Source organism: Gracilinanus agilis, chromosome 1 (genome assembly GCF_016433145.1).
Source record: "Gracilinanus agilis isolate LMUSP501 chromosome 1, AgileGrace, whole genome shotgun sequence".
In the NCBI taxonomy this organism is placed as follows: domain Eukaryota; kingdom Metazoa; phylum Chordata; class Mammalia; order Didelphimorphia; family Didelphidae; genus Gracilinanus; species Gracilinanus agilis.
In genome coordinates, this window is record NC_058130.1 from 424573768 (window position 1) to 424601151 (window position 27384).

Here is a 27384-nt window from a genome sequence, read left to right on the forward strand (position 1 = left end):
ATTCATTGTATACATCATTTTTATACATATCCACATGTAATGAGGTATTTTTATGCCTAAAAATTGGACATAATTTTTATTTTAGATATATTAAATTTCTAATTGTGGAGTAAATCTTACTGTCACTTCTGACAAAAAGCTGGGCCTTTTGTATATAGACAGGTATTTTTAAAAATATAGTTCTGTTTAAGTTGAAGAAAGGGAAATTACAGATCACACATTTTTTGACTCAGCTAGGACCTTGGAGGTCATCTAAGAGGTAATACCCATTTGGTGGAGCTATTGGTGAATTTGGACTTAGGAAACCTGAGTTTGAATCTTCTTTTCAACATTTTGTGACCATGGGCAATATTTTTTTAAAATTTTATTTAATTAATTGATTTAGAATATTTTTCTATGGTTACACGATTCATGTCCCCACCATAGCAAATGAGCAATTCCACTGGGTTTTACATGTGTCATTGATCAAGACCTATTTCCATATTATTAATATTTGCATTAGGGTGATCGCTTAGAGTCTACATCAACCCATCAATCATGTCCCCATCAACCCATGTGATCAAGCAATTGTTTTTTCCCTGTATTTCTATTTCCATAGTTCTTTCTCTGGATGTGAATAGCATTCTTTTTCATAAGTCCATGGGCAATATTCTTGACCCCTCTAAGATAACATGTGAGATATCTCCTACAATTATTATCCCCATTTTGCAGAAGAGTAAACTAAGACTTAGAAAATTTTAATGACTTGTTTAAGGTCACATAGCTATTAAATGGCAGAACAGAGTTCCTTATTCAAAGGAACACTGTGTATGTAACAAGCAGGGTGAACTGGGGAGTCTAACAAAAAGGAGGAAAATATGACTTCATAAGTATCATTGAGATGTAGTAGAATGAGAGATGATTGGTTTTGATACTTGATGTTTTCAGAAGAAATAAATTGGATAGAAAGCTGAGAGTGGGTAGAGTAGCGTTCTACATCAAGAAAATATACTCATATGAGAAAATTCAAGAACAAAGAGAGAATAAGTATGATAGAAAGCATTTCAGTGATGATGAATTGAGGCAGATAAAGAAGCAGTGTTAATCATTGGAATATGGAAAGGGGGACATCACCTAGATAGCAAGGGAATAGATGTGGTTTTGAAAATAGCTCACAAGCTGACATAGAGACATGATATACAAATGCTGGGAGATTTTGTTATCTCTCCATTTGTTAGCACTATCTCTCTCTGGTCAAAAGCAGAGCAGCCAATCCTTCCTTCATTCTTTTCTTTCTTTCCCCTTTCTGTCTTAATAACAACTCTAAAACAGAATGGTAAGGGCTAGACAAATGGAATTGAGTGACTTGTATAGGTTCACATGGCTAGGAAGTATTTGAGCCCAGTTTTGAACCGAGGTTCTCCCAGCTCCAGGCCTGTTGCTCTAACCATTTGGTCTACCTAGCTACCACCAACTAATAATTTCTTAATTTTATCATAATTTCTTCCTTCAAATGATAGAGAAATCAACAAAGTGAGGTTCTAGTGTGGATCTCATTATTATTCTCAAGAACTCAATGGATCTCAAGTGGCTCAGTGGATTGAGAGCCAGGCCTAGAGATGGGAGATCCTAGGTTCAAATCTGGCCTCAGACACTTCCTAGCTGTGTGACTGGGCAAGTCACCTAACCCCAATTTTCTAGCTCTTACCACTCTTCTGCCTTGGAACCTATACACATTACTGATTCTAATATGGAAGGTAAGAGTTTAAAAAAAAAAAAGGAAGGAACTCTTTGCTAGGGCAGGAATAATTGGAACATTATGGGAAAGTAAATTCCTTTTTAGAGTTTATGATATAGAAAAGGAAAGCTGAACACTGGCATGCATCCCAGATTTTGGAAGAGCAGGTTTCAAACACCTCATAGGAAAGATAGGAAGGATTACAATGATTTATTGTTCTATAAGAGAAGTCAGGCCATGAAAGGCGGGAAAAACAAGAATGAGGTTCTGAAGACACAAAGGGAAAAAATTCTGATAAAGAAAAGATACTGAGGTGGTTGAATGCACAGGGAACTAACCAACCAATTTTAATTTTAAAAAGATAACTGCAGCAGATTTAAGTAAGGAGAGATAATATAGAATGAATACAGCATCTTGACATGGGCCTGCATGGATTTTGTCAGCAGTGCTGAAAATCACAGTGTTATGAGACTTGGGAGGAAAACTAAGGTTAACAAAGGTTTAAAAAAAAAGATTTTAAGCTATTTTGGAAAGCTATATTGTGACCTGAGATGGATAATAGGGCGATGATCAGTGGGATTAGACTTAGTGTTCTTGGCTCCAGAGAATAGAACTAGGAGCAGTGACTACAAATAGCAGAGAGACAGATTTAGGCTGGATGTTTAAAAATAAATAAAAATTCCTAATAATTAGAACTATCCTAAAGTAGAATGGGTTGCCTTAAGAGGTAATGATTTTCCCTTCTCTGGAGGTTTGTATCAGGAATGGGTTGGACTGAGTGTTTTCAGAGGTCCTTTCCAACTCAAAGATTCTGTAATTCTATGAACCTTTGATTTCATTATGTTTCTCTTTAACACTGATCCAAGTGTTTTGACTTTTTGAGTATAAACTGTGCCATTACTAGCTATATAACTTTGGATAACTCATTGAATCAGTTAACTTATCAATAAAAGTATGTGGTCAGATTATTATTTACATCAAAATTATATGATGTTTAAAGTCTCTTCCAGCTTTTACAATCCTACTATTCTAGGTATAAATTCTTTCTAGAATTAAATGCCAGAATTTTTATCTTATAGTTGAATTTCATGGTCTTTGGGAGAGCCTCGTATATGATGTTGAAGTTAAGTCACACGTAAGTGAAAAATGTCTTTTTATGTGAATGTATTATTTGTTTTACAAGAACTCTTCCTTGGGATCCCAGATCTAGTAATTGCCACTTCAGACTGTTTTAGACTACTTGGATCTATTCTCTCCTTAAATTGTATTTCCTGGATTCACCTTGATAGTTGACTGCCAGGGTCAAAAGAGGGCAGAAGCATGGGTAGGATGTGAAGCCAGCTATTATATATTATATATCCTTATTATTATTCAATATTGGTAATGTTTATGGACCTGCCAAAGTAAGCCAACAGGAAGCAAGCCAATAGAGTTAACACTACTCAGTCAGGAGATCTGTGCTTAGAAGCTAGTAGGATTTATCATAGTTTTAGGGGGAAAACAGTTAAATTTCACTATTTCATAAATCAGTTGTAAATGGTTTTCTACTATGCTGTTATTTTTTATAAAACTCACTATTTTGTACTTTTTAATAAAGGAAGTCTCAATTTTCATATATTTAAAATTGCATTTTATAAAATAAAATGACATGAGTGTGGACTTTTGGAGGCGCATTTACAATTCAGCACCTGAACCTAGTGTCTGATATATTTAGGAACTATTTGTAGAGGATGGTGGTTTTAGAGGTCTCATTTGGTCCTGTTTGCTTCTAATAACTTTTATTTTCATTTGGAAGGTATTACCTTATTATCAATTCCCATATTTATGTATGCCTTTGTTTTACTTTTGTTTTTTTTTTTCTCTCAAATCAGTTGCTTGACTATGTGACAACAACCTTATTATTTTCTGACAAAAATGTTGATAGCAACCTGATAGCCTGGAACCGAGTTGTTCTTCTACATGGTAAAGATGCTTTATTTTGTATTTCATGAAAAGTAAAGTATAAAATTAGGGCACTGCTTATGCCTTTGTACTTCTTTGAGAGAGTATAATTTTTTCTTCATTAGAGAAAGAGACAAAGTTACACTACTGCTCAATTCACTTCACCTTCCTACAATCACATATTTCTTTTCTATCCCAATGAAGATGGCTTGTGAGAAGATATCTCCGGGGATAGCTATCTTTGAGGGCATTGAAAATGTGGAGCTTGGGGGCAGGTAGGTGGCTCAGTGGATTGAAAGCCAGGCCTAGAGACAGGAGGTCTTGGATTTGTTGGCCTCGGACATTTCTTAGCTGTTTGACCCTGGGCAAGTCACTTAATCCTCACTGCCTAGCCCTTACCACTTTTCTGCTTTAGAACCAATACACAGCATTGATTCTAATATGGAAGTTAAAGAGTTTTTTTTTTAAAAATATGGGATTAGAGATCAAAAGAAAAGTCAGGATGTGAGGTAAAGATTTAGGAATTTTCACCACAAGGTTGGGGAAGGTGCTAGAGATATATGAGCCAGAAAAATCAAGAAGACTAGAGGGTCAAGGCCAGAGTCTGTACTTGGGACAGACGTAGAAAGATATGAAGCAGTCAGAGAAGGCAGGTGGATCAGGATTATGCTGTGCCATAGACCGTCATGAAAAGATTCTTAAAGAATGGTGGTCAGCAGACATAGGATCCACAGGGCTCAAGGAAGAAGAGATATGGAGAAGTAGGAATCACTGACTTCAGAATGCTTCAGGGTTTATAGAGCACTTTATATACTTAACTCAGTATCACTATATATGATACTCATAAAAATCCTGTGAAGTACTAAAGGTATTATTCACATTTAGAGATGAAGAAACTTTGGCTTAGGGAGGCTTTAACTTGTCTATGCCCATTTAACTCCACTTCTAAATTCTTCTCAATAATAATGTCCAGTGCTGGAGGGGGTTAAGGAATGAGAACCAGGTGAGAAAGTGAATTCAGCCTGAATGGACCACTCATTTAAGAAATTCTTTTTTTTTTTTTTTTTAACCCTTAATTTCTGTGTATTGGCTCCTAGGTGGAAGAGTGGTAAGGGTGGGCAATGGGGGTCAAGTGACTTGCCCAGGGTCACACAGCTGGGAAGTGTCTGAGGTTGGATTTGAACTTAGGACCTCGCGTCTCTAGGCCTGACTCTCACTCCACTGAGCTACCCAGCTGCCCTCATTTAAGAAGTTCTGAGGTGAAAAAGAGTAGGGTTGGTAGTTTTAGGAGTGGAAGGGTCATCATAAGGATTTTTAAAAATGATTTATTGAAATTGTTTCACACACAAGCACATATACATACCCACACCCACCCCTTTACCTTTTAACAAAGAAAAGCAATTGAGCAAGCATTGTGTAGCAATTACATGTAACAGTGTATACAATATTACATAAGTGACTAGTAGAGGAAGAAAACGGTTCATCATCAGTTCTTTGGAACTGATTTTTCACTATGTTCAATCTGAATTTTTATTTCTTTTTTTGTTTTTTTGTTTTAACTCGAAGTGTTGTGTTTTTTGTATTTTTTTTGTTCTGCTTTCTTCATTTTATACAGATATTCCCATGTAGCTTTGTTTTCCTCATATTCATCATTTCATATAGTAGAGTAGTGTTCCATTATAATAATATCGTTATACTACATTTTGTTCTGCCATTCCCCAGGCAGTGGGCATCAACATTGTTTCTAGGTTTTTTTACTTCCACAAGAAATGCTGCTATGAATATTTTGGTAAATATATGACCTTTCTCTTTTTGACCTATACAGCTGGTGGTCCAATTGCTGGGACAAATGGTATATTAACAGTTACTTATTGCATGATTCCAAAGTCTTCCAGAACAACTAGACTAACTCACAGTTTCAGCATGATATATTAATGTGTCTGACTTCCTATGATATCATTTACATTAAGTTTTGGTGCCTTTCAGATCAGAGTTGACTCTAGCTGAGTTCTTGAAGGGTATATCAGTGGAGGTCAAACTCTTCTAGATTCCAGTGAAATGGAAGGGCTTCATCCTTGAGCTTTACGTGCAGTACATCAGACTTATACACTAGAATGTGTAATGGTTAAAATTAATGGTTGGATGATGATTATATGAAATTATGTGATCACCAGTATTTATTATATCTTGAGTCAGAAATTTATTTCCAAATAGAGAGGAAACAATAAAGAAGAGAAATGTGAGGGGGGTAGAGAAGTTATCTATCCTATCAACCTAAATGTTTTGCTCAGGGTCTGCTTAATCCAGGCAGAGATTAATTATTTCTCAACCAGGAAGGCTGGTAGCGAGTAACCATGTGCCCTCCTCCAAGATGGAAGCTAGTCTCTCCAGAAGCTAGGAAAGGAATCAGCCTTTTACTCACCCAACAAAGTAATCTTAAGAGTCAGAGTCCAAGCAGAGGCCTAACTCCAAGCCCACAATCCAAGCCATAGTCGAAAACTACCCAAGTCTACCTCCAGAAGACAGTCTCTTCAGACTATCTTTTCAAAGACTATCTGCTCTGAAGAAGTTTGGGGCTTACTTTTTATGGTGACTTCTTGTCCCCTCCCCTCTTCACAGGGGCCAAACACAGTTTCCAAATTGTCTAGCAAGGGCAGTGTCTGTAGAATCATCTTCTCACCTTCTGAAGGTTAAGTTCTCATCAGAAGATTCACAGATTCCTGGCTGATTGAATTTCTAAGGGAGTGAATTCTCTAAGTACCTTGCCAGCTTCTCACCTAGTACTAAGTAGAGTGTTTAATCTTTTGTTGATTCAATTCAAAAGTAGACTAGGGGGAGTTAATCCTGTCTTCAGTCTAGTGAGGTATGAAGTAGAGGTACTTAAAGTGTTAACTTGGGATAGACTGGGATAGACTATAGAGTAAAAAATTCTCTTTCACAAATGGCTTTGTTTGGTAAGGATTACCAGAAGTTTGTCCAGCAAATGATACATTTTTATGCCCACACCAACTCATAAAACCCTCACCTAAGGAAAGAAAGAGTTGCAATCTGCATTAGTGAAATTACACTGGTACTGTTGAAATCAGATAATCCCTTTTCTGAAGTTTGAATTATGAGGCTTCAGGTTGTGAACCTTATATACTACCTACTACTTTAATAGAGCATATATTTCTAATCAGTTGCCTCTGCATTTAGTTTTTTAGGCCATTCTAGTTATCTTAATTATGAACTTAAATGTCAAACTTACTTTGATTAATTTGTTTTTATAGGGCCTCCAGGAACTGGGAAAACATCTTTATGTAAAGCATTAGCACAGAAATTGACAATTAGACTTTCATGCAGGTAAATTTTTTTGGGGAAAGAGAGTAATAGAAATGTGATTATCTAGCTTATATAATTGGTTTAATTTTTAAGATTATAAATGAACCTTTTATGTGGCTTACTTAATCCCTTTATTAGCCATAACTTGACTTGGGTCAGTAAAATTTATTTTTTTGTAATATCACTTTAAAATGCTTTCAATTAAATCTGAAAATTGCTTTATTCAACCATGTTTATATATGGCCTAAGAATATTGGAGTGAAAAGAGATCTTAGAAATTATCTACTTTAACCTCCTCATTTTACAAGTAGAAAAACTGAGGCCAAATTAGGTTCTGTGTCTTTCCCAATGTCATGTAGTGAGTCACAGCAGAGGATAGGGCTCAGACTCCCTATCACAGTCCTTTCCATCATACCACATGACCTCCTTAGTTATTTAGAGCTTGTATCATCCTATAGAAACAATATTATAAATGTTGAGTTCCTAGAATAGGCATATGCCATTAAATTTAACCATGTCTATAATGAGGGAACTGAACTTGATGATCTTTAAGGTCCATTGCAACTACCAAAAAAGTCAGTAAAATAGAGGTTATTCCATGAAAGATGACTTCTCTCAAAAATGAAATGTAGGGGGCAGCTGAGTAGCTCAGTGGATTGAGAGTCAGGACTAGAGATGGGAGGTCCTAGGTTCAAATTAGGCCTCAGACACTTTCCTGTGTGAACCTGGGCAAGTCACTTGACCCCCATTGCCTTCCCTTACCACTCTTCCACCTAGGAGCCAATACACAGAAGTTAAGGGTTAAAAAAAAAAAAAAGAAATGTGAATTTTCAAGGTTCTGGATCCATAAGGGTATTTTTCTGGGTAAAAATAATGGAAAAAAGGACAAATCCCCCTGTGTTTCCCTTTTTCCATTATAAATATGTTTTATATTTTGGGGAGATTTTTTGCTGTTGTATTTCATTCAAAAGGGTTACAGTTTTTTAGGTAAGACCATTATAAGTAAATTTTATCTTTGGCCTCCATACTGATGTTGTGATCTTAACATCACTAGGCAAATACCCAGTTGCTCCTACCATGATGTAAAAGTGTCATGTGCTTAAAAGTTTTTTTGGAAAGGGATGAGTTGTGTGTTTTTATTTTCCCAGAGGACTTTTGAGATGAATGAAATTCTATCCCAAAGCTTTTAGACAAACTTTGTGGTCTCACCTTCCCTTAATCTCATTTCATAGAATTTTCAAGGGACTGATTTTCAGAGGGAATAAGTTGAATAAATATTTGCTTAACATTTATAACTATGCATAGTAGTGCAATAAGTTTTTCAGAAGGTGTTTCTATGAAGATGATACTTTTTCTTTGTTTTCTAGTTTGCTTCTAATGACCTTACAAATACCACTACCAATACAAATACCTTCTCAAAAAATTATAAAATGTATACAGAAAGAAAGTATCAGACATAAATAAGTTCAGTATTATTATAGTCTGATTCTTACATATTGGTATGTTGACATTTTATCAGAGAAACATTTTATCTTTTTTTTTTAAAGGTCAGGTAAGATTATATGATTTGCAAGGAAAAGAATTTAGTATGACTGAGAGTAATTAAAAAACAGGAAGCATTTATTCAGCCTATGCTTGATGCTATCATTAGAGCAGGGGTTGGCAAGTTATGGCCTGTCCCTGTTTTTGTATGGCCAAGCTAAAAATAGTTTTTATATTTCTTAATAAAGTTGTATTAAAATATAAAAACTATTTCCAGTGCAACCAGGTGGCTCAGTGGATCCTTCCCAACTGTGTGACACTGGGGAAGTCACTTAACCCTAATTGCCTAGCCCTTACTTCTCTTCTACATTGCAGCCAATACTAAATATTGATTCTAAGATGGAAGGTAAGGATTTTAAAATATAGATACATATGTGTATGTATACATATACACACATATGAAGAAAACATTCTGAACTCATGGTAGTTCAAGAACAGGCTACCTGGATTTGCCCACCCCAGCAATAAAGATAGAAAGACAGAAATGAAAGAGTGCCTACCCTCAAGGAGTATATATTTTCCTGGCAGGAAATGACAGTAAATAAACACAAAATTTATACAAAGTAATTATAGATATCCAGAATACTAAAGAAGCAGAAATAAAAGGGTCTTCCTGATTCAAAATCTGTCCACTACCTCTTTCTCAACATTAAAGATACCATACTTGAAAGAAGTTTTATAAATCCAATGAAGAGGGAAGATTTTCCAACTTACTATGAGTCCAGTCAACAGTGAACCCTTAGGAATATAATCATTATTTTCCTTCTAACAGTGCATTAAAAGGGGACAGGTAGGTGGCTTAGTGGATTGAGAGCCAGGCCTAGAGACAGAAAGTTCTTGGTTTGGATTTATCCACAGAAACATCTTAGTTGTGTGACTGAGCAAGTCACTTAATCTGCATTGCCTACCCCTTATCCCTTTTCTGCCTTGGAACCAATACACAATATTGACCCTAAGATGGAAAGAAAGGTTTTTTAAAATAAATATATATTAAAATTAAATGTATATGTTGCTAGACAACTGAGGTGGGTGAAGTAGTCAAAGCAGTAAATCCAAGGAGGTGTCAGAGGTTGGTGAAGGACAGTACAACAAGGCCAGTATGAGGTGGAGCTTCAGCATGTAGACCTTTGTGATCAGTAATTCAGCCACACAGTACATTGCCTACTTCTTCCTACAGCTGTTTTGTCTGTTCGTTTTAAAAAAACAAAAGCATTTAAAATGTTTTGTTTTTACTTTTTTTTTTCTAACTTAAAGGGCACAAAGGTTTGGGGTTGTGTTTTGTTTTCTTTTGTTTTTACATTTAGCTAGTCCCCAGAGAGATAAGTGGTATAGTGTAAAGAATACTGGGCTGAGTATCAAGATGTTGATCTCCTGAAATTGCTACCTGGTTGCTTTGTGGTCTTAGAGATTTTATTTAATTTCTTTGAGCTTCTGTTACCTCACCTGCACATTGAGATTTAGATGAAATAACTTCTTAAGAGTCTTTCAGCTCTAAAATTCATTTATCTTATTTGCCATTTAACTTATAAATATTTGAGAAATTGCCAATCTTTTATCTTTTTAAAAGTTGACTACCATTAAGAAGTACCTTAAGATGGCTTACATCAAAAGACAATTTGATTGATTCTTTCTCTGATTTTAGGTATCAATATGGCCAGTTGATTGAGATAAATAGTCATAGCCTTTTCTCTAAGTGGTTTTCAGAGGTAAGCATTAAATACTAGGCTTAATTCTCTAATCTTGAAGAAAAATAGTTATGTGTACAAATTAAGTTCATTTCTTTTAAAACCTAGGATAGTGCTCTAGAAGAATGAATTGCTTTTGTTTGATTGTCTTTTGGGTAAATTACAGGGTTCAGATTTTCTCACACTCAAAATATGAATCCTTGTCCAATTTATCCAAATTCATTTTATCAGTTAAACTGTTAATATGAACATACAACAGAAGCTCAACTAAAACTTAGCAGAATAAATATAGATTAATTACTAGTTAACATTACTATCTTATCTGGGTTTAGGCAACAATTATAGTGTCAATCAGCTTCTTTTTATAATGGAATAAACCTCAAAGTTGGGAAACCAGAGCGGCTTTTAGATGTGTGATTTTGGGCAAATTACTTAGCATTTTTATAATTCAATTTCCTCATCAGAAAAATGAAAGTATCTGGCTCATTTGATTTATCTGGATATTCCAGTTAAGAATTTGTGAGTCTAAGGGGCAGCTGGGTGGCTCAGGCCTAGAGATGGGAAGTCCTAGGTTAAAATCTGGCCCACTTTTTGGCTGTGTGACTCTGGGCAAGTCACTTGACCCCCATTGCCTAGCCCTTACCACTCTTCTGCCTTGGAACCAATACAGAGTATTGATTCCAAGATGGAAGGTAAAGATTTAAATAAAATAAAATTTAAAAAAAAAGAATTTATGAGTCTAGAAGGCCATGAGTTAGATGCTGAAAGTTCCTAACTTAAGTAGGTGTGAAGAACAAACCTGAGAGAGAGTAAACCAGAAAGCAAGTAGAGTAATATGAGTAGTGTTCAAGGACATGAATTTACAGCCCTAAATTTGAGTTCTGGCTCTGGTATCTATTAAATTTGTTTCCTTGGATAGATAATTGATGCTTTTTGAGCATCAGTTAACTCATCTGCAAAATGAGAAAATTGTATATAAGCCTCTGATGATGACCCTTTGCAATGGAGAGTTTTAGGAAAAAAAGGCTAAATTGCAATTGGAAGTGTTAAGCATACCCTCACCTTGAACTTGGCTTGGCCCCTAGGATGATTATAATAGGAAAGAAAATGGTAGTTTATTAAGCATAGAAATTTAGAAAAGTATGTCTCATTCCAATACTTTAAAATATTTAATAAGACACTAGAAGCTAGCTTTTAAACAGTTTCATGTGTTTTGGTTCTAGAGTGGTAAACTTGTAACGAAGATGTTCCAGAAGATTCAAGAATTAATTGATGATAAAGAAGCCCTTGTGTTTGTGCTGATTGATGAGGTATGAGCCTAGCTACTGAGTCATTATGAAAGTGGGAATTCTAAGAAATCAATTCATCTTCTTACTATATTAAGAACTGATTATTGTAAGTACATGAAGTTGGGAGTAATCTAATTGTGAGAATCCTTTAACAAGTCATGAATTAATAACCTCTCTTTAATGACATTTATTTTTTTCTTGTCTAAAGGTGGAAAGTCTCACAGCAGCCCGTAATGCCTGTAGGGCAGGCACAGAACCTTCAGATGCAATCCGGGTTGTCAATGCTGTTTTGACACAAATTGATCAGATTAAAAGGTAACATGGGCTAAAGTAGAATGTTTGAGCTGAAAAGTTCATTCACTTTATAGATAAGGAAAATGGGTCCATGAGGGAGATAAGATGGCCAAAATCACCCAGCAAGTTAGTGGAAAGGGCAGGACTAGATTTTAGGTTAAATCATAGCAGTTAGTGGTGAAAAGAACTTCAAGTTTAAACCATATTTTCCAACTCTCTTATTTTACAAGCGAGGAAACTGAGGCCTGGGAAAGTTAAATGAGGTCAGATAAGCATTGATTTTAGAAAAAAAATCCTTATAAATGCACAAATTGAACTCTAAACTTTTCTTTCAAGATATTCTAACCAAAAATGGAGTTAAATGCTTGACCTTGAGTGTTTAGTATATTTTTTAGTGTTTATAGTAATGTAATAAAAACAGAAGACTTTTCAGGAACTTTTTGATAAGATTTTTCTGAAGAATTTATTTTTCTAATAACATTTTGTTTTTATGGTCCTCAGTTCTAAAAATTGTTATGTTGTGTAACTATCAAATGCTGCTCTTGGAATTTTGGAATACTTTGAAAACACTAAGGTCAGAAGATAGCCTCCATATTACTCACTAACTGAATTATATCATACTTTTATTGTAGCTTGACAATAGGATCTTATGGTTACATCTGAAAGAGTGTGGTATAGTGAAAAGAGTGTTAGACATGGAATCAGAATCATGGAATCAGAAAATCAGGATCCCTTTAGATTTTGGAAAGGTAGATTTGAAATGGTTCAGTGGAAAGATGGGTAAGATCTTATATTCAAAAATAACACAGGCTGGGAGATGATCTAAGAATAGAATTCCAAAGATATTAAAGGAAATTATTACATTGAGGAAGAAAAAAATAGAATTTGCCTTAAAATAATAATGTAGATAAAAATACGGCGAACTCACCCACCAACTTTTGGACTCCATCCATAGATATAGATATAGATATAGATATAGATATAGATATAGATATAGATATAGATATAGATATATATGATGGAAATAAGGCAGAGTAGCAATATTTTGGAAAAAGACCATGCTACTTCTTTCCTCATTTTTCAAAATGGAGAAAATAGAGCCTGCAAACTATAAGCCAGTGAACTTACCTTTAATTCTTGGGGGAAATCTGAAACTGATCATTAAAGAGATGTCTGGCCATCATCTAGAAAGGGGAAATGATTATTATGAAAAACCAGCATGACTTTGTACAGAGACAGGCCATACCTGACTAACCTTATTTCCTTTTGACATTATTGCAAAATTAGTAGATGAGAGAATTGTTGTGCTTATAGTTTACCTAAATTTTAGCAAGTTTTTGATAAAGTATCTCATACTCTTCTTGTGAAGAAAATGGAGAGAAATGGCTTAGATATTACAGCCAGGTGGTTTTAGAACTAGCTAAATTTCTAGACTCAAAGAATAATTGTTTTACATGGTTTATTGTCAATATGGCAGAAGTTTCCACTGAAGTACCCCAGGAATCTGTGCTTGGCTTAATAATTTTAGCACTTTTATTAGTGGCATAGACAAAGTTATACATGGTATGCTCATCAAATTTGAATGTCCTACAAAATTGGATAGGATCTCGAACAGTGCGTGACAAATTTAGATTCAAAAGGATATCAATTGGCTAGAACATTCAACTTAATTTAAATAAGGTGTAGTTCAATAGGGATAAATGTGTTGTACTTTAGTTCAAAAGTTCAACTGTACAAAAATATAAGGAGGGGAAGCTTCGGTTCTGAAAAAGATCTGGGTATTTTAGCAGACTAAAGGCTCAATATGAGTTGAGAGTGTGATACGGTAGTCAAAAAAGCTAATGTGATAACAGGCTATAAACTTTTTCAAAAACATCCACTTTTATAATGTTGATGTTATGAATCTTTTCATGAACCTTTTTCAGTGGTTCTGTTTATTTTACTTTCTGTATTTTTATATAAGTTTTTCCATGTCTCTTTAAAATCATGTTTCCTCATTTCTTATAGCACAATAGTATTTTATCAAGTTCAGATTATTTATAAAGTTCAGCCTTCTCATTTTAGTGATAAGGAAACCAAAGATAATGCAACTACTAAATAGTAGAAATGGGATTCAAACCCCAGTCTTGTTATGCCTAATCCATTACCCTTTCCACTTAACATAATGACCATGTTTCAGGAAATATAATTTGACCCAGTTAATAAGAGCATGGAGAAAAAAAGTCATGGTTTTATCATATGTAAATATACAAATAAAGTAATGTGATGTTCAAGTGAAAAAAATCTTTTTTCTTGGAGTCTACTGAAGATATTCTTTTAGACTGACTGCCCTGTGGTCTGGGTTGCTAACAGAAATACTTCTTTGACCTTATTGTACTTATCCTCAAGTTAATTTTATATTTGTAAATCTTCTAGATTGGCAGTTTTGGAAGCAGGATTAAATCATAAGGTTAAGATCTTGAAGGGACCTCAAAGACAACTTAGTCTAAAAGCCTTATTTTTATTAATGAGGAAATCAAGTGGCATGGAGGTTAAAGGACTTTTCCTAAACCACATATATAAAGGGTATAAGTGCTAAGATTTTAATATAGTACTTTTGGCTTCAGATTCTATGTTCCCTGTCATTCTTATGCCTATATATGCACAATTTATAGTATGAACTTGTCTGGTGGTTGACTAGAACATTCTCTAGAAGTATCATACAAGGTTTCCAATTTTATTACCATGTAGGTCATTTAAGTTTACACAGAAAATCTGTTCCTTGGCTACAATTTCTATATCTAATCCTCTTTTCATCTTACACATAAACTCATGTTGTTGGTGGTAGTAGGAAATGGTAAATGAATGTGGATGATTCAGAGAATACAATCATGATTACCAGGGGTAAAATTGCCACTTATATTTTTGTAAAGTTCAGCAGGTTATCTTTCAGAGTTGACAGATTCCTTCATTTCTGGAGATGGAAGCTTCTTTTATTATACATTGTTTTTCTTGTTCTCAGTTTTATGAAGGTAAAATCCCCTATCTCAAGGAACTAAATTCTAGCACTCCATGCCCTGTAGCTCTCTCTGGTTTAACTAATGACAAATCAAAGCTCCTTTTTTATAGCTATAGTATTGTGGGGATTTCCTTTTGTCATTGTTGATGGTAATTTAGTCCATGGAAACCTCTAATAACAAAGATGATGGCAAATGATTCCAGCAACATTTGTTATCTTGTGTTGCTACAAACATTTAAAAACAAATACTAAGAATTCAATGCCAGATACCTGACTTCCCCATTTTGTGGTTAGAATATTTGCAAAGCAAGGTTTAGAGTTCGTTTTATATATTATTCTAGGTAGAAATCATAGAGGACAAAGAGACTACAGCAAAATATCAAAAGGATTATTCACTATGACCAGGTGGAATTTATGCCAGGAATGCAAGGCTGGTTTAATTTTAGGAAAACTATCAGCATAATTGACCATATCAATAATCAAACTAACAGAAATCACAATTATCTCAATAGATGCAGAAGAAGTCTTTGACAAAATACAACACCCATTCCTATTGAAAATACTAGAAAGCATAGGACTAAAGGGGGCTTTCCCTAAAATAATGATATTTACTTAAAGCCATCAAGTATCATCTGCAGTGGGGCTAAGTTAGAAGCCTTCCTGATAAGGAAGATAAGGAGTGAAGCAAGGATGCCCATTATCACCACTATTATATAGTATTGTACTAGAAATGCAAGCTTTAGCAATTAGAGAAGAAAAAGAAATTGAAGGAATTTAAATAAGCAATATGGAAACTAAACTGTCATTCTTTGCAGATGATATGATTATATTCTTGGAGAATTCTAGAAAATCAATTAAAATCTAGTTGAAATAATTAATAATTTTAGCAAGGGTGCAGGATACAAAATAAACCCACATAAGTCATCATTTCTATATATTTCCAACAAAACTCAGCAAAATAGAAAGATAAATTCCATTTAAATCACTCTAGACAATATAAAATACTTGGGAATCCATTTGCCAAGACAATTGCAGGAATTATATGAACCCAATTATAAAATACTTTTCACACAAATAAAGTTAGATCTAAACAATTGGAAAAACATTAATTGCTCATGAGTAGGTCAAGCTAATATGATAAAAATGACAATCCTACTTAAATTTACTTATTCAGTGCCATACCAATCAAACTACCAAAAAACTATTTTATAGAACTAAAAAAATTAGTAAAATTCATCTCGAGAGACAAAAGGTCAAGAATATCAAGAAACTAATGGGAAAAAAATGTGAAGGTTGGTGGCCTAGCAGTACCAGATCTTAAACTGTACTATAAAGTAGTAATCATCAAAACAGTTTGGTACTGGCTAAGAGATAAAAAGGGGAAATCAATGGGATAGATTAGGGGTAAATGACCTCAACAATCTAGTGTTTGATAAACCCAAAGATCTCAGCTTTTGGGATAAGAATTGTTGTGAGGATTAGTTAGGTATTAGTTTATATATAGTTAATGTGGACTTAAGTAGGAAGGGCTGGAGAATTCCACATGGAATGGGAAAGCAGGAAGAACTCACTATTTGACAAAAACTGCTGGGAACATTGGAAAAGGGTATGGCAAAAATTAGGTTTAGATCAGTATCTCATACCCTATACTAGTATTGCTGAACCCAGGGCATGTGTGCTAGAGGGAGCTGCTCCCTCCTCTCCATGTGCTCTTGAGGACATTTCTTGCATCATCTACCCCTCTGCCTAGCAGCCGCATAGGAGTGCTTTCTCCTTCCCTTGTCTGGGGTGAGATGGGATACTCACATAGAGTATGAAGGTTGCAATTTGGGCACTTGGTCTCTAAAAGGTTTGCCATCGCTGCCCTATACCAATTACAAGATCAAAATGGGTATATGATTTAAACATAAAGTGATATTGTAAGTAAATTAGGGGAACAAAGAATAATTTGCTTGTCAGATCTGTATAGAAGGGAAGAATTCATGACTAGAGAGAGAACATTATAAGAAATAAAATGAATAGATTATGTTAAACTTAAAAGTTTTTTTTATAAACAAAACCAATGCAACCAACATTAAAAGGGAAACAATATACTGGGATAAACATTTTTTTAACAAATTTCTCTGAGAAAGGTTTCATTTTTGAAACATATAGAGAATTAAATCAAATTTATAAGAATCCAAGTCATTCCCTAATTGATAAATGGTCAAAAGATATGATAGGCAGTTTTCAGATGAAAAAATCAAAGCTATCAATAATCAATTGAAAAAATGTTTTAAATCACTCTTGATTAGAGAAATGCAAATTAAAACAACTCTGAGGTACCACCTCACTCCAAGCAGCTTGGCCAATATGACAGTAAAGGAAAATGATAAATGTTGGAGGAGATATGGCAAAAATGAGACACTAGTGCATTGCTGGTGGAATTACGAATTGATCTATTTTGTAGGACAATTTGGAATTATGCCTAGAGGGCTATAAAAGAATGCATACCTTTAAATCCAGTAATATCACAACTAGGTCTGTATTCCAAAAGGATTAAAAAAATGGGAAAAGACCTGTTTGTACAAAAATATTTATAGCTCCACTTTTTGTGGTGTCAAAGAATTGGAAACTGAAAAGATGTCCCCAGTGAGGGAATGGCTGAACAATTTGTGGTATATGATGGTGATGGAATACTATTGTGCTATAAGGAATGATGAACAGGATGATTTCAGAAAGAACTGGAAAGACGTACATGAACTTGTGCAGAGTGAAATAAACAGAACCAGGAGACCATGTATAGTAACTGCAATATTGAGCAGCAATCAAAGGTGATAAACACCTTAATTCTTAATTACTAACTAATCTAATCTTCCTCACAACACTACTAACAGCAAAACAAAGGGATTTATGAAAAAGAATACTTTCTTTCCACCTCCAGAGAAAGAACCATTGGAGTATAAATGCAGATGAAAAGATATGATTTATCACTTGTTTATTTGGGTATAAGATTTCAGGTTTTGGTTTTTTGAGTTATTCACTTTGAAAAATGAATAACATGGTAATATGTTTTGCATGATAATACAGATTGAATTACTTGTCAGCTCTGGGAGTGGGAAGGAGACAACATGAATCATATTGTTATTAAAATAAAAATAATAAATTTGCAAAAAAATTCAAATTTTGAAAATCTAAAAAAAGTAATAGAGGAGATGGAGAAATGTTAAATGACAGGAGATAAAATTAAATGAATTCAACATTAATATCAAAATTCTCCAGGAAATAGGCGTCTAGAGGCATAGAGAGAAAGTAGAAGTTGATAGGAGAGGTGGGTCTATTGGACCTTTGAAATTGGTTTTGAACAGCTATATTTGGCCTCCATAGGTACTTTTTAAAGACTATAATCTTCTGAACCCACTTAATGACCCCCAAACCCTTAAATCAGATTTACTTTTAGGGTTACCTTTGGAGTGGTATGAATAATTTCATGGACCATCTTATTCAAGTCCTCCCCCCTCCAAATGTTTCTTTTTGCCAATGCTTCAACTTCTTTTAATAGGAGACTAAATCTTCACTCCACAATTAGAGAGAAAAATCTTAAAGTTGGATAAGATGAAATTCTCCTTCCTATGATTTATAAGTTTTTGTTCATTTATGAGCATTTAAAAAATGCTAACCATTTCCATAGAGAGGAGTGTTATCCCTAGCTCTTCTTAGTAGTTTCAGTAAGTTAGAGATCACTGTATTTTGATTATGGTAGTAATAGAGCTCCAAATTTGGCTGCAGTTGTGGCTTGGAACTATATTTTTGGGGACTGCTGGCAACACTGGATCCCTCTCAGGCTTAAGAGATACCAGTACCTTTTGGGAGTTGTAACTCCTGGTAGTTAAACTACATTGATATGGATAATACCCTCAGTACCCTACCTGTGTTTTTTTAATTATTAAAATTATTTTAACTGAATTAAATATAATATTATCCCACGGTAAGGTATCCATCTCTAGTTGTTTTTTTTTTTTAGTTTTTTTTTTTTTTAAACCCATATCTTCCATTTTAGAATTGATACTAAGTATTGGTTCTAGAACAACAGTAACAGCTAGGTAATTGGAGTTGTGACTTGCCAATGTCACACAACCAGAAAGTATCTTAAGTTCCACATTTGAACCCAGGACCTCCCATCTCCAGGCCTAGCTCTCTCTATTCACTGCATAATATCTGTTGTTTAAAAAATGCAAAATTCTCTGAAAATATGAAATATTAGGCAAGTAGTGTTATTATATTAGATGGAATAGGTATGACATCAGATGTTTCTTTAACAGGCATTCAAATGTTGTTATATTGACTACTTCAAATATTACTGAGAAAATTGACATGGCCTTTGTAGACAGAGCTGATATAAAACAATACATAGGGCCTCCGTCTACTGCAGCTATTTTCAAAATTTATCTTTCCTGTTTAGAAGAACTAATGAAGGTAAGTGTTTTGTTTTTGTTTTGTTTTGTTTTGTTTTTTTGAGTAGTGCCTCTTTTATGTTGATTTGGCTTAAAAACAACCTTTTTTTTTTTTTTTTTTTTTTTTAACTCTCATGTTTTATCTTTCCTAGGCAGAAGAGTGATAAGGGCTAAGCAATGGGGGTTAAGTTAACTTGCCCAGGGTCACAGAGCTAGGAAGTGTTTGAGGTCAGCCTAGCTCTTAATTCACTGAGCCACCTACTTGTCTCCAACAATCTCTTTCCATATAATTTTGAGTAGAGGATTTTAAAATTTCTTGTTCCTCCAAAATGTGAATTGCAGTCTTAATGTTTCTTACAGTTTCAGCTAATGGTCAAAATTATGTTTTTAACTTGATTTTTATCTTTGGGGAACCACATTTAATGATCATATTTCACTACCTGTGAGTCACTCGAGTTTCTCCTTGTTCCATTTTTCTTTCTCCTTCAGTTTTTTTCTAATGAATGACTGTTCAAAATTGTAGTTTGTGCCATTGGCCATGGAAGCATTTGGGTAACTGGAGATTGAAGCAAGTTTGCCCTTTTTCTGTTGGTCGGTCCTTCCTTCCTTCCTTCCTCCCTCCCTTCCTTCCTTCCTTCCTTCCTTCCTTCCTTCCTTCCTTCCTACCTACCTACCTACCTACCTACCTACCTACCACTCAGTCATCTTTTGGGCTGAGATACTTATCTAGTTTATTTAATACTTTCTCTTTCTGATAACTTTCTTCAAACTATTAATTTCTTTACCACCTATATATTTCTCTGAATTACTGCCAATTAGTAAATTTATATAGTTATCTGGGTTAAAAAATTTCTTTCGTCATATGGAATATAGAATCACTGACAAAAGAAAATGTAATTAAATTTGAGATGAGGGCAAAAAAGAAATAGTCATAAATGATTTAAAGGAATGGATTATCCCTGTCTTAAAAGACTCCACTAGAAAGAGAGACTCATACACTCTACACACAAAAAGAACAAACATATTTGCAAAGAAATAACTTATCAATTAATTACTGTAGGCTACTTGTATAAGTGTTTAGAGAATGTGAAATCCCTGAGGCAGCTAGACTGACTTGAATTAATTTGGAAAGCCTTAATTGGGCAAAGAAAGAGAAAAATAGTCTTAGCAACAGGTGGCAGAGGAAAACTACTAAATATAGAGTTTGGAGTGATGTAGAAAGTGGTGAATCAGTTTGGTTTTTCCCCCCCCAAAATGAATTATTGTATTGTTGATAAAATTTTGAATTTTAGAAAATCACTATAATTTTTTTTAATTAAATCATTCTGTCTACTACTTTTCTATAAAGAGAAATCCTAATTCATTTCCTCAGCTTTGACATTCTGCATACAGCACAAAAGAATATTAGTAGCCTAGTTAGGGATACAGATTTGAAGTTTTGACATGCACATCTTAGTATTTTTCTGGTCTCCTAATATTATTTTCTGCATAGATATCCCCACACATACAGACATTCAGCTTACACAAAAAACTGATCTGATCAAAGACACCAATGCTGTCCCAAATATTCCATTTCTGGGACTTGAAACAAAAACTTAAACTTTTAACACTATTTAATCTATAAAATTAGAGATGTAAAGTTTGAATAGACTTTCATTTAGCTAGGTTATAGGTTAAATAGTGAGATGACTTAGTTACATAGCTACCATTTCTAACAATTTTTATATGGGAATATATTCTTCCTTCCAGATGACTAGCTTACACATGAATTTGGGGAATGGCCCCATCAAAGGTTGGGGGAGTTAATATGCAACAAATTCAAAATAATACATTTAAGCATAATTTTACTTTCTGTTAGTATTAAATGATTAAGTGTTTGGAATTTTTTGTTGCTAATTTAATATTTCCTTTTCATTAGTGTCAAATAATATACCCACGGCAACAGCTTTTGACTCTCCGAGAACTAGAAATGATTGGTTTTGTTGAAAATAATGTATCAAAGCTGAGTCTACTATTAAGTGAAATTTCAAGGTGAGAATCTTCTTCATTTTGAATCCCCCCCAAAAATTTGTTTTTAAGATGTTTTGAGCAAAATTATTGTCATCTTAATACTAGTTAAAATAAGATATAAAATTTAGAAAATCTCAAATATGTTTAAATGATTTCTAAAATGTATTCATTATAAAGTTTTCCATATAAACATGTAAAATATAAGACAAAAATAAGAATTATTGCCTCAGTTACTTTGATAATTTCTTAAGACTTTCATCTTTGCCTTAAGTGCTGGATCACTAACACCTAATACAGTGCCTAGCATATAATAAGTGCTTAGTAAATGCTTATTGGTTGTCTAATTAAATGAATGAGTAAAAGTAACACATTGCTAGACAGTTAGCAATAATGCCAAATTAGAGAGAATAAATCTGAGATTTGAAATAGGCCTCAAAGAATGGATAAGATTCAGCTAAATAGAAAAGGCACTGGATAACACAGGCAGTGAAATGTGCAGGGTGTTCTTAGAAGCACTTGGTTAGAGCATTTTGGCTATAGCAGAATATGAAAGTAATGGGAGATAAAACTAGACCAATAAATTGAGCTAGATTGTGGAGATTCTTGGGCCAGGCCATAGAGTTTAGACTGTTTTCTAGGTAATGGGAAACTACTGAAGATCTAAAACGGAATAGTAACAAAGAAAGCAACATTTTAGGAAAATAATTTGGCTAGTGATTTGCAGGTTGTGATGGAGGGGAGGGAATAAGATCAAGAGAGATTGGTCTTAGCAAGCCTTTGTCAAAGAGTGGGGGAAAGGAATAGAGAGTAGGAGTGATGCCAGTGAGTTTTTACATGAAGGAAAGAAAACTTATTGAATGGCTTTAATTTTTTTAAAAAATTGAAATCCTCAGCTAAAGATGGGGTTGAATAATGATTTAGGATCCCACCTTCAAAAGAGAAGATTTGGAACAGGTTATATGGGGAGTGGAATAAGAATTCAGTTAGGGAGGAGCTTTGACCTGATGCAGTGAGAACCAGCTGGGGTTGAATAGTATTTTATAATATACCTTGTCAACATAGTTGTGATTTCCTTCACCTCCATTCAGTAGACCAAGGGTCACAGTGGATAGGAGAAAGATATTGGAAATAATCTAGGATTGGGGTCTGACAAGGGACAAGCAGAATAGAACGAAGTTGCATATTATTCATTTTAAATTTCTTGAGGTCAGAGTCTGTCTTTTGCATCTTCTTGTATCACTAGCACTTAGTATATAGAGCCTGGCACATAGTAGGGGTTTAATAAATGTTTATTGACTAACTGTTTAAAAGTAGAGGCTAATGTGGAGTTGAATTGGCTAAGAAAGAGAAGGGAAGAAAATGAAATCAAAGAAGGGGTCATAGCTTGAGAAAGTACTAAGAAATAGAAGTATTATAGCTCTTGAGGACTGTGAAGTATGGGTGTAAGAAGGATGAGACAGAGAGATGTAATGATAGGCAATTATGGTGAACTAGATGAATGTCAGAGTTTTTAATTAAGGAATTAATACACTTATGATGATGATGAAGTCCATAATGTTATCTTCCCTGTATGTAGTTGAGGTGGAGTGAAGGATATGGAATTTAAAGACATTTAATGCCCATATATGAAGGTTGAGGGATAGGGAGAAGGTGAGATAACATAGTTCAAGCCTGGATATCTAGAAGAGAAGGACAATATGAGAAAAGAGCTAGCTTGACAAGGATGATGGTGAGTTTGGTGTTATACATTGTGAGTTTGGTGTGATGGCAAGATTCATATAAAAATATTCCAATAAGCAGTTGGTGATTCAGATCTAGAAGTATAAGTTTGAGAGTCAGCAGCTCAGAAATAATAATTGAAACTGTGAAGGTTGTTGAAATTTGGGGTAGATTCATGTATAGATAGCATAAAAAAACAGAGGTGATGAATGAACATTGAGAGACACCTTCATTTAGGCTAAGAGAGAGAGAGAAAAGCCAATAAAGGAGTAATTTAGGTAGCAAGAGAACCAAGGTAGTATAAGCCAAGAAAGGAGAAAATGTATAGGAGATGTCTGAGTAGTGACAGGCCTTGTGGGAAAGTTAAATGAGAACTGAATATAGGCTACCGAATTTGCTGATTTGAAGGTGACTTTAGAGGATGCATTTTCAATAGGATGTAGTGGGGGAACCAGCCAGATGCCCCCTGAACAGTGACAGAGAAGGTTGTTAACAAAAAGTCAAGGAAGAATGAATCTCTGTGGGATTTAAGAAGTTAGTAAAATTTGAAGGACAGAAAATTAGGTCACTAGGGTCAAATAAAAGTTCACTGTTGAATTTTTCATGATTGTTTGATTTTAATATACAACTTTATAATATACCCCTAGATTTTACTTTATGAGTAACATCATTTTATTCTATGTGACATTAGCTTTGTTTATGTTATGCAAAATGAAATGAAGATTTTACAATTATTAGGTTTAATTTGATGATTATATAGTTAGGTCCTAATTGATATGGATAAATAATCCCATGAAGTAGTTGCATTATTTGGATTGGCAGTATATATTTCTGTTGATCTGGAGCAAATTACCATATTTTACTTGCAAGTATATTTTTAAAAGTGTAGATTCAAATAATGAAACAAGTCATAGAATAATTTTTTCACAGTAATTGGGACTTAACCACATAGACACACACAGCACCGCCCCCTCCCCCATGATAATTCAAGACCAAAGGTACATTAGTGGATTGATTTTGACCTAAATCATCTGGATTGTCTGTTTATTTAATAATCTTTAGAATTTTCTTGTACTTATGCTTATAGTTCCTTCCATAATATTAACTGAAGTTGTTACTCATATTACTGTAGGCAGAAATATACAGAAATGTGTTGATGTATTGAATTTATCCTCTGGGCCTCTAAATTCATTGGGTCCTTGTTAGGTTTGGAATGGACAAAGTTGGTTGACTCCAAATTCTTGGAAATAAACAAATGGAATTGTTTTTAGGCCACTACTTTTCCTTCCTTGTGGTGTTTTCAGCCATTGGCTTTAGAAAGCAATCATGATTCATCTTAGAATGTATTTGTGGTCAATACTGTTGCTTGAATTTTGCTCTGCAATTAATACTGAAAAATATTCATAGAAAAGAACTGTCGATTTAAACTATGGAAAAACAATATTTAGAATTATTTTATAATGTTTATTTTTAAACAGGAAAAGTGAAGGACTTAGTGGCCGAGTCTTAAGGAAACTTCCTTTTCTAGCTCATGCATTATACATACAAGTAAGTTTTTGTTCTCACTCTTTTTTTTTCAATTGATATTTCCATTCTCAACCATCATTAGCCACTCACAAAGCCTTAACTTAAATTGCTTCTCGCTTAAAGCCTTAGCTTGGAGCAACTATACTACAGGATATTATGCCAAAGATATTAAACAGTCAGGCCAGTTGAAGACATGTTAATGGCAAAGGCAATAATTCTGCCAAATGTAAGAAAAAACTTTAATAGTCATGCCCGGCAGCAAGGTTGGTCCTAGGGAAAATGTGAAATGAGCTAAGTTTATTTATAATAAACTTTTCTTCCTATTATAGACTCTCCCCTTCCCACAAGTGTCTCAGGCTCAGGACTTGATAGGGGCTTCAAAGGTTATCTAGTCTTATCCCTGCCTCAATCATGAATCCCTCTGTAACATCCCTGATGAGTTGTTATCTAGCCTCTGCTTGAAGATAGAAAATTCAAACCCCTCCTAGACATCCTATTTTGATTTTGGACAATTCTAATTGTTAGAAATTTAAGCTTTATGTTCAGCTGTAATTTACCTCTGTAACTTCTATCTATGACATCCCCTTTGCGACTTGCCTTCCCTTCTTATTTTCAGATTCCAATTTAGAATTTAAAGCCTTCCCCACCTCCCAATTTGGCTCCCTGCTACCTTTACTGACTTATTGCCTAGCCCTTCTCCATATTTATTCTGAGTTCTAATCAATTGCCACATCAGTTGCTCCTTGAACTTGATGCTCCATCCTTCCCACTGTCCTCTGTAATCAGGATGCAATCTTTTTGTAGCTCAGCATGACCTCCTATAGCAGCTTGGCTGGAGTTCAAGTGCCCAGAGGACAAATTCAAGCTGCCATCCCTTCTTTGCTTACCTCTCAATGATCCTAGATGTAATGTCTTCATCACCTCTTTCCTGCTCTGTTATAGTGGCCTCCTATTTAGTCTCCCTGCATCCAGTTTCTGCCCTTCCAGTCTGTCCTTGAGGTAGAGTAGCCACTAAACTAGCATTCCTAAAGCACAGGTCTGACCATGGTCAAGAAGCTTTCACTGCTACCCTTTGCCCAGAGGATGAAATATCAGCTCCTTTGTAGCTCTTCACCTCTGGCTCCTACTGCCTTTTTAAGCTGATAATAGGTGATTCCTCATCACACACTGTGCACCCCAGCCAGAATTGTTTACTAGCTCTTCCCTCTAGACAACATTCCATCTCTCGCTTCCATATTTCTTCAAAGGCAATCATCTCAAGCCTGGAATATTCTTCCTCTTCCCCTTGGAACTTCTAGCTCCCTTTAAGACCCAGTTTGAATATTGTTATTTCTTCAAGAGACCTTTCCAGATTAACCCAGTTGTGGGTTACCACCACCCTCCATCACTTTCATCTATATGTAGATCTATACATATACGTGTGTATATGTATTTGTGTGTGGATATCCATGTGTATAAGCCTGTATTTCCTTAATTGTGAATGTGTTGTGTATTCCTTCCTCTCCAGAATATATAAGTTCTGTGGAGATGGGGTCACTTTTTTCCCGGTGCCTTAACATATGGCAAAAATAATATTTAACTGAAATATGTTGTTTGTGACATAGACTTTGACTATTTAAAAGTCTTATGTTTTAGTATATTGAGGTTGCTAGATGAGTGGCTTCTAGAGAGAAAAAAGGGAAAAGTGTTTTTATGTTTTGATATATTTTGATCTAATGGTGCCTTATTGTTTGCTTCTAGACACCTACTGTTTCAGTAGAAGGATTCCTTCAGGCCCTTTCACTTGTAGTAGACAAACAATTTGAAGAAAGAAAGAAGCTTTCAACTTGCATTGGATAATCTGTTGTATCTGACTCAATTATACATACAGTAATTGATTTAATGTTCTCAAGCACAGCTGTGCTACACACATATTGTCAGACTCCTTTAGAAAGACAAGTGCCCTGTTGTTCTCACTGTTTTAAGGGGAAATGTAAAATGTATATACTTAAAGTTTAATTCAGATCTACCCAAAGAATCACCTTTCTCTGTTGAGTCTTCTTTTTACTTCCTTTTGTAAGTTTAAAATAAAATTGATTAACAAATTTAGTCTTTGGGGCATGTTATATAAGAACTTAAACTTTTGGAAAATGTAACTAGATCATTTAAAAATACACATCAGACGAGATAAATGGCATGGCTTTGATTTATCTAATTTTCTTATTTAATGCACAGATACTCTAGTGTGTTTAAACAGCAGAAGTTCCACAGATTTTATAGAAAATGAAAGAAATGTCTTCACACTTCATAACATTCAAACAGTGGTATTAGAGAATCATAAAGTTTAAAGGGAAAAATGTTTAACATTAAAAACAGATGTATAGTTACTCGTATATACCTCATAACCTTATTGTACCTACATTATCAGTTTGGCTAATAGTTTTATTTTTATGTGTTTATTTGTTGAATAAATGCTCTTTACTTCTCAAAGAGTGTTACAAATTATGTGCCATATAAAAAGAACTTCAATAATGAATGTAAAGTGGACTTATGAGTTCTACGAATTATATTTTATTTTCCCAGGGATGAAATAAATTCATGTTAGTGGGTTCTGTATCATATCTACTCTTAAAGATGGTGCTGACTTCATTTATTATTTTGTTTATACTTATTTTGTTTATTAAAACATTGTGGGGATTTTTTAGATTTCTTGTCTTGCCATTTTATTGATTTTTTCATGTCAGTGGAATAACTTGCTGATTCAGAGCTGGAAGGGATCTCCAGAGCCATCTAATTCAATCCCCTCATTTTACAGATGACAAAACTGAGGACAAGGTTAGTTTAACAGCTCACTCATTGTCACAGATGTAGTATTTGAACCCAAATTATTTGACTTTAGGACTCCAACTGCTAACTACCATACTGCCTC

At 34.4% G+C, this 27384-nt stretch overlaps 1 protein-coding gene across 1 annotated transcript in view; it reads left to right on the plus strand.

Moving 5' to 3' along the window:
* TRIP13 (thyroid hormone receptor interactor 13) overlaps positions 1-27143 on the plus strand; it is a 35043-nt gene extending 7900 nt beyond the window's left edge. Inside the window, exons 5-14 of the mRNA XM_044657862.1 lie at positions 2797-2852; positions 3589-3679; positions 6928-7000; positions 10164-10227; positions 11430-11516; positions 11704-11810; positions 19089-19242; positions 21139-21251; positions 24428-24497; positions 26217-27143. Of these exons, the coding sequence (XP_044513797.1) occupies positions 2797-2852; positions 3589-3679; positions 6928-7000; positions 10164-10227; positions 11430-11516; positions 11704-11810; positions 19089-19242; positions 21139-21251; positions 24428-24497; positions 26217-26315 (914 nt within the window). The 3' untranslated portion in view covers positions 26316-27143. The remainder of the gene's footprint in view (positions 1-2796; positions 2853-3588; positions 3680-6927; positions 7001-10163; positions 10228-11429; positions 11517-11703; positions 11811-19088; positions 19243-21138; positions 21252-24427; positions 24498-26216) is intronic.
* Positions 27144-27384: the final 241 nt, after the last annotated feature.